The 8,051-nt window shown below is 48.8% G+C and overlaps 1 protein-coding gene across 1 annotated transcript in view; it reads left to right on the top strand.

Moving 5' to 3' along the window:
• The first annotated feature begins 1,346 nt into the window (after nucleotides 1–1,346).
• The window catches only part of SLIT3 (slit homolog 3 (Drosophila)), a 915,040-nt gene continuing 908,335 nt past the window's right edge, over nucleotides 1,347–8,051 (top strand). The window contains exon 1 of the mRNA XM_006884333.1: nucleotides 1,347–1,973. Coding sequence (XP_006884395.1) covers nucleotides 1,777–1,973 — 197 coding nt within the window. The 5' untranslated portion in view covers nucleotides 1,347–1,776. The remainder of the gene's footprint in view (nucleotides 1,974–8,051) is intronic.

Here is an 8,051-nt window from a genome sequence, read left to right as displayed (position 1 = left end):
CGTGTGTATGCATTACTGTGTTACGATGTGTGAGAGTGCTCCAGTGTGGGATTCTGTGTGTGTGTGTGTGTGTGTGTGTGTGTGTGTGTGCGCGCGCGCGCGTGTGTCTGGTCTGGACTTTCCCAGTGTGAGTGGACCTAAGAAAAGTCTGGGCAATACTTCCTCAGTTCCTGCCCTCTCCAAACAAACAAACAAAATCATTCCTACAAGTATTTATGGAGCCTCAAACATACACACACACCTCCCCACGGCATCTGGAAAAGCTCAGATCTGGGCCAATTTAGAGCGGGCACTGCAAGAAGGAAGGAGAAGGGCGCAGAGGGCAAAAAAGACGACTCGAATGCAGAGGGCTGTGGGACAAAAAAAAAATACCTTCTCTTCTTTGATGCTTCAAAGAACCTAGTGGGTTCAGATGGAGCGGTGCCGTCTTGATTTAGCTGAGGAAACCAAGGCTTAAAGGTGAAATTAACATGCACGCCAGCTGCGCCTTGCTTTCTCCCGTCCAGGAAGTGGAAGCCCAATAGGGTTGCCGGCTTAGACTTTTCTTGCGGAGTCAGTATTGACCTGGAAAACATGGACATCTTTGTGTTTTTAAAAATCGTGATTGAGGGGGCCATGCGGTATTGAGGCACCTTCATGTAAAAAAATGACAGGGGAAGGTCCTCTATGAGGCGGATTGATTCAGTGACTGGAGTAATTGGGATGGATGTAGTATCTGAAACAGCGCAATTGGCACAGGACACAACAGAGTTTAGAGCTGTTGTACATAGGGTCGCTATGAGTCGCAAACGACTCGACGGCACATAACAACAACAAGACTAGGAGACTGGAAGTGTAGGGACCATACATTCTGATGTAAAATGTAGATGAACCAAGAGTACTGCGCTTTGAGCTTCCAGCAGCTGTGTGACCTCAAGCAAGTCACTTCGCATCTCTGAGCTTTGGCTATTTTTATTTGTTTTTATGAAATCAGAGTCCTTATACGCCCCCTTGCGGAATCGTGTTAGCGTTGAAGAAGAGAAAATGCGCGAAGTGCCTAGTTTGGGGGCAGAAATAAACAAAAATTGTCCCAAGCCTTATCTGTTCTTGACTCTTAAAGAGTGAATGAGTCTCAACGTCGCTCTCCTGGGGCACGTTTCTCCAAACCCGGCTAAGTCAGGCCTCTTCGTTCCTCTCCCTCCTTCTCAGCTACCTCCTCCCTCCAGGCTCTCGGCTGCTCCAGCAAAGTTCCCAACTTAGTCGACATGACGCGCGGCGCAGCCAATAGGAGGCGAAGCTGGCGTTTTTTGGGGGGGGGGGAGGGGTGGGCCCCGCGTCTCCGGTGTCTGCCCCGCTCAGTGAATGGAGAGAGCTAGCGCCGGCCAGCTCACCCGGCCGCCCGGTGCCCCAGCTGCAGCCGCCCGCCCTAGTGCCTGAGCACAGCCCCAAGCCGGACCTCCCCGAGCGCCGCGTCCCACTGCGCTCGCCCGGATCCCTGACCCGGCCCACGCTCCGGGCCGCGGGCGAGCGGGGCCAAGGGGCGTCCAGCACCTGGGCACTCCGTGCGATGCGCAGCGGGGCAGCGCCGGCCCCGCCAATGGAGCTGCTGCCGCCGCCGCCACCCGGCGCGCCCCTCTCCGCCCGCGCCCCGTGTGCCTGAGCGCCGAGCTCGCCCCTCCTCCGCGCCAACTCCGCCGCCTGCTCCTCAGGCCGCCCGCGCTCCTCGCGCGCCTCCCCCGGCTCCACGCGTCTTGTCCCGTTCAGGCAGCCTCCTCTGAGCGCGGGCCACTGCACACCATGGCCCCCGAGCGGACAGGGGCCGCCGTCGCCGTGCGTGCCCGTCTGGCGCTGGCCTTGGCGCTGGCGAGCGTCCTGAGCGGGCCCCCCGCCGTCGCCTGCCCCACCAAGTGTACCTGCTCTGCAGCCAGCGTGGACTGTCACGGGCTGGGCCTCCGGGCGGTTCCCCGGGGCATCCCTCGCAACGCCGAGCGCCTGTGAGTACCCTTGCAGCTCTGCCCCAGCTGGGCCACCCACCTGGGTCCCAGGGAGGGGCCCCAGGCGCCAGATCCCTTTCCTCTTTGGCTATGCCAGATGCCATCTCTGCTTTCATCCCTTCCTGGTTTAGCCCGTCACTCTCTGAGTAGAGGATTTGGGGCTTTGGGCAGGTAGGGGAAAGGTCTTGAGGCTCCCAGGGATGAACACACAGCAGCGACCCTCCAGTGGTAAGAGCTCCAGATGTAGGTAGGGACCCTGACAGCTTCCAAGTAGACCTTAGCAAAAGGCTAAAATGGAACGCTGCAGTCAGCGATGTCTTGGGGTGATGATAAAAGATTGGTGCTTATTGAGAGAGGGTAAGGAGAAAACTGAGGGGTGATGAGGAGGCTAGCAGGAGGGCCCAGGACGCTGAACAGCTTGGATTCCACATTGAACCATCCACTTTCTGGCTGCCCTTGTGAGTAAAGTTGAAAGTGTGTGTGAGAAGAAGGGCTTAAGTTCTGAGCAACTGGACAAATTCTGAGTGGGTGCTCGCAAAACCCTCCCTGCCTGGAGCGGAGCTTCTGAGATGCCAAGTTGCAGCCCGGGTGAATTTTTTATGGCTGGGTTATAAATGCCTCCCCAAACGGGCCGGAGAATGGAAATGCTGACAGCCCTTTAAATGAGACCAAGCGCTATAATCTTACAAACCGCACTCAGCCTCGGATCCTGGGCTTGGCAGCTTGTGGAGAGGCGTTTGGAGAGCAGGGAGGATTGACCCTCGTTTTAACCCCAATTGTGCAACCAAATATTTACTTGGCATATGTCAACGTTTTGGAAACATTTATCATTTTGATCATCAGACCATATTCAAAACTTGGACTCCAGGGGTGGGCTCTTACTAGTCCAGTACTTGTTGGGGTGAAGGAGAGGAAAGAGAAAGGGAGGAGGGCGGAAATGGCCCTTAGAAGTGCGCTGAGATGTGGTCATTTCTCTCTGTCTCTCCCTCATAATCTCTCTCCCTTTCCTCAGGTGTCTTGGGGGTTGGGTCCAGTGTCTTTAATGCTGCTCTCCTGACTGCTGGAATAGAGTGGCATGAGACCAAGATGAATCCTGGTGTTTGTATTTTCACCTCCTAACCACATTCACCCCAATTCTTTCATTTCCTGTGTATCTTTGGGTGGAGACGTGCTAGAACTGCCTTCCTATTCCTAAGCTTTCCTTTGGCTCAAAACATTTTTTTTAAGTACAATAATCATTTCTTCAAGTTTAAGTATACTGCTCTAGAGGTTTAGAGCGGAACCTTCTTTAACACTTGTAGAAAATGAAGCTCAGAAATGACAAGTGATTTGCACAAGGTCATTTATGTCAATGAAAGGTTTATAAAATATGATACAGACATGTTAGTCTATGAAAAGCCTGTTTTAGTGGTATTTTGGGGTGCCAGTATTATGTATACTAAATCCTTCTCTTCCTCACAGCAGTGCTGGCCACTGTGTTAATGAATTGCTAATGGTGCTTTTCTAATTGAATGCTTTCTGAGCCTCAGGTTGTTTATATATGTTTTCTAATTGAGTCTCCACAGCAGTCCTGTTGTGTGTTGTGGTAGCTCATTGCCATCGAGTTGGCTGTGTCGCATGGTGACCTGTGGACAACAGAACAAAACATTGCCCAGCCTGGCACCATCCTCACAGTCATTGGTAGACTTGAGTCCACCGTGGTGGCCTGTGTCTATTTTTTGAGCCAGAATCAACTCAATGGCGGTGAGCTTTTCCAACCTGAGAGAAGGCTCGTCTTCCAGCATTATTTGGAACAGTTTTTGGCTGTGAACCATAGTTTTACTGGTTTGATTTTTCAGAAGTAGATCTCCAGGATTTTCTTCCTCTGCTGTCTTCCTGTGACAGCTCCACTGAGTCCTTTTCACCATAGGTGACCTTGTGGGTGTGTGAAATATTCTAGCATCATAGCAATGCACACCAGGTGGTGGATTATTTATCTAAACCAAATTAACCCCTGCCCTGCAGTTTGATTGACTACAGCTCCCCTGTGGGGCAGAGTAGAGCTATCCCATAGATTTTCCAATAAGGTAATCTTTATTGAAATGGCTAGCTAGTGGATTTGAACCACCGATGTTTTGACTAACAGCCAATAATTTTACTCACTCATTGCCATTCAGTTGGATTAAATTCAGAGCTGACTTTCCATTGAGTACCCAAGGCTATAAATGGCACTGAAGGAGAGTGCCCATTCTTCTTACTCAGATCTACTGGTGGATTTGAACCTTTAGAGTGGTGTAGCCTTTGAGTTAGCAGTTGTTATTGTGTACCATCAAGTTGGAACCAACCTCTAGCTGGGCCTCTTTTGGGTTTTCAGAGGACGTTTATTGGATGGGAGGAGATTGCCAAGCTTTCTCGTGTGGAACAGTTGGTGTTTTCGAATCATGGGCCTTGGGGTTTACAACATAGCTTCTTACCACTAGGCCACCAGAGCTCCCTTTGGGTTACTAGTATGACTTCTTAAATACTACCCATCAGAGCTCCTTTACTATGCCGTCAGGGCTCCTTATAAGTCACATGTAAAAAGAAATACAAGCCCACTGCCACCAAGTTGATTGAAATTTATGGAAACCCTTCACCACGTTTCCGGAGCTGTAAATCTTTATGGGAGAAGACTTGCCATCTTTCTCCTATGGAGGTGCTGGTGAATTTGAACCTCCAACCATTTGGTTATCTGTCCAACATGTTTATTGTCCCATTTTACTGTCATAAGCCATATTGTCATTTGACTTAACGGTCATGTAAGTAGTGTTTTCATTTAAGCCTCCCTGACTCCCAAGCCCATGCCCCATAATACTCCGCTATACATCTTTGCAACAAGGGTCTTTTGAGGCAAAGACCTGTAAACTAACAGTCCTAGGAGGTCTGTGGATGGGTAGACTTTGGTGTGAGATTAGATTGGTGCTATTGTTGCTAGGAATAAGCCTGGAAAACATTCAGCTTGCTTTAACATTAGCATAAGAGTCTTGAGGCTGCTTCTTTCCTATTTTCAAAAACGTGTCGCGTGTTTGGGAAACCAGAGAGTGGGCTTTTCTCCTTCTGGCATGTTGGGAGTTTTCAAAAGCTGCAGGCGTAGCATTCCAGCCAATATACCACCCAGCCACTACCCTCAGGAGACCCAGGCAGTTGAGGACTGCCTGTCTGCTGCACAACGGAGAAACTGGATGGAGACTGGAGTCTGAGCATTCCCGTGGGGCCCTGACTGCAGTCACAGACACTGACAGACATGGCCAGAGGAGGAGCTGCTTGAAGGATCTGGGTCTCAGCTACCTTGGTTCGGGTCACTGATGGATGCCACTGTGGTTGGAAACGTGGGGGATGGGGTGCCAAGACCAACTTCTCCTTCTCCTCTCTTGGGGTGGGTGCTGAGGTAGTTTCAGGAAGCAGGATCATGGAGCGTTTAGAAGTAGCCCACCAACAGTCCTTTACCACCCCCAAACCCTCCCTCGGTCATCTCAGATGTTACATTTCAATTCTGTGAGCTCTTGGGGATATTTGGCATTTCTAAACTATGCCAAGGATTTCTGGAGGGAGGAATTCCTCATTCTTCCCTCCATTCATTCAACAAATATTATTTGAGCGTCTACTGTGTTCTAACAACTGTATATAAAAATCACTGCATATACAGAAGGAAACCAGCAATTCAACTGAAAGAATGTAAGCAGAGGACGGAAAAAGGAAACCTTGGTGGGTTAGGTTTTTAAACTTTACAGGTCCCGTTGTTTCTTGGGCTGTTAGATGATTAGGACCTTCCTGTAATGCAGTTTTTTGATCCTAAATATTGAAGTTGTATTTTATAACAGAGAAGAAGTCTTTTTTTTTCCTTTCTCCATTCCCACAACTCTGCCTCCCAAAGATACTTTTATGAATGGATTTTCTTTTTGTGTGTGGTATGGGATGACTGTAGTGCTTTTTCAATGCTTTTGACTTTAGAGACCTCGCAAAACAACTTTTTGTAGAATCTGAGGTATAATGATGGTGGGGTTCACCATGTGGACTTTGTTTCTGGCCTGAAATAGTAATTAAGCCAGTATCAGAGATGAGGGTTTGTGATCCAGCTTTTTCCTCATAATGTCAGCACATCGCACAGACAGAGAAATGCTCTGCCTTTTATAAACTACTGACAACTTCCCCCCCCCCAACTCCTCAGTGAGGAGGTGACACCCACAAGAAAGCTAAATAAACGCTGAGGAGAATTCAGTGTAATTTATTATCCATGCAGCAGAGATAGGGGATAGCAGAGAAGAGGGGAAGTGAGTGGTGGTGCCTGAAACAAAACATTTACCACAGAGCACAGAGTAAACAGATGTTGCATTTACCCTTCTGAGCACAGAAGGAGCCCACAGATGTAATCCTTCTCCAGCCACAATCTCGGCCTGAAAAAAGAAGATACATGAAAACGAACTCCCTCATGGGGCCCCTTCTCCCTGTCCTGCTCGGAGGCCCCCTTCTCACCCAAGGAGAGGTGGTGGCCTGAACAGCAGAGCGGGGCAAGAGTGGACATCTTTGGTTTTTCACTTGGCTCCACTACATGCTGGAGACTGCTGTATTTAAATAAACATTTCCTGTTTGCGAAGGAAAACGGGTAAAAGGCTGAAACGTGAGAATGTGGTAACTTAATTTTCTCCATCACTCCAGATGACGGCAAACTTCCCCGGTGGTTAGGTCCAATAAAAACCGACACCGTGTCATAGGCTTTCCCTCACTTGACCACAGAGGTCCCAAGGTCAAGTGGGAGACTTTCCAAGATGATCAACAGCCAAACCCTATGTCCTGGTCCTCCCAGTCCTCAGGGCCAGCACAGAGGACGAGGGGCAAGCTGGGGCAAGCTGGTGAGTCATGGAGCCTCCCAGGGCCAGCCATGGCAGTGTGGCCATTCAAGGAAACAGTGCACTCTCCTGGCGATTCTGCTGGGCAGAATGTGATCAGTTGGGTAAGCTGCCTCCAGGATGCTGTGGGACTCTGAGTAGATTTTGTTTTTTTCCCCCCACTTACCTCTCTGGGCCTTGTTTCCCTGAAAATGGAATTCTAACGTAGTCTAGTTCCTTATATATGGTCTGCGGTATATTTCAGAACTTCGATAGTCATTAGCCCCAGTGGCTCAGCGTTATGGCCTGGCACGTAGTAGGTTTCCAACAAATATACTTTGAGTAGATGAATGCTGAGTTCAAAGAACGTTGAATAAGTGAATGCTGAGATCTTTATTTCTTATAAGTAAAAGATAGTAAATTACAGATTTGTATTTTTATGTATGACTAAAGACTACGTACTAGTAATCTATTACATGCATTATTAAAGTGTATTATTAAAATTTGGCTTGCATGAACTAAAATTATTGCTTTACTAGAGTTACCAAGGACTCCTATTGAGTGATGCATTCTGGAATCTGGTTGCCAGGCGTTGCCTAGCAACCTTGCAAAACTCCTACTGTGCACTGCTCTTGAAGAGAGCTAGATGTCCCCAACATTTCAACAGGACTTTCCAAGCAGGAGCTCTCAAATACTGCTGCTCTTCTTGTATTAATTCATGTATTTGTAAGGTTGTTATTGAACTTTGCTTTGGTCAGTCATCTCTCTGCGCCTTGTTTCTGAATTTTGACCATTTGAAATTTAATTTTGTTTTTCTCTCATTCAGTTTGTTGTCTCCGAGTTCTTTCTTCCATGGACAATGAGCATGTTGAGGTCTGAGAGCCACGGGACCTTGGGATCTCTTGTTCGGTTAATGGGCTGTGGGAAGAAGGTTTGAGAGCCCTGTTATTGCGCTTTGGGTTCCAGAAACAGACTTGGCTTGATTTCCATCTCTGCTTGTTCCTTGCTGTTGCTTTCTGGGCTGGTCACTCTACTCCTCTGAGCTGTTGTCTTTGAAATCCCTTTGCACTTTATTTCCTGAGACATTAGTTCAGTGATAGAATCCCACCAGAAGATCATTAAGAGCATCATCCATAGCCACTGGTGAGAGTCAGCGCCCAGAGCCATCAGGGGCTTTAAGCTCGTTGCCCACTGCTGTGGTGTGGACAGCTGAAACCCAGGCCCGACAGGCACC

The sequence above is a fragment of the Elephantulus edwardii genome, unplaced genomic scaffold (assembly GCF_000299155.1).
Source record: "Elephantulus edwardii isolate Elephantulus edwardi_28Jun2011 unplaced genomic scaffold, EleEdw1.0 scaffold00033, whole genome shotgun sequence".
Lineage (NCBI taxonomy): Eukaryota > Metazoa > Chordata > Mammalia > Macroscelidea > Macroscelididae > Elephantulus > Elephantulus edwardii.
This window is presented reverse-complemented; position numbering and strand designations above follow the sequence as displayed.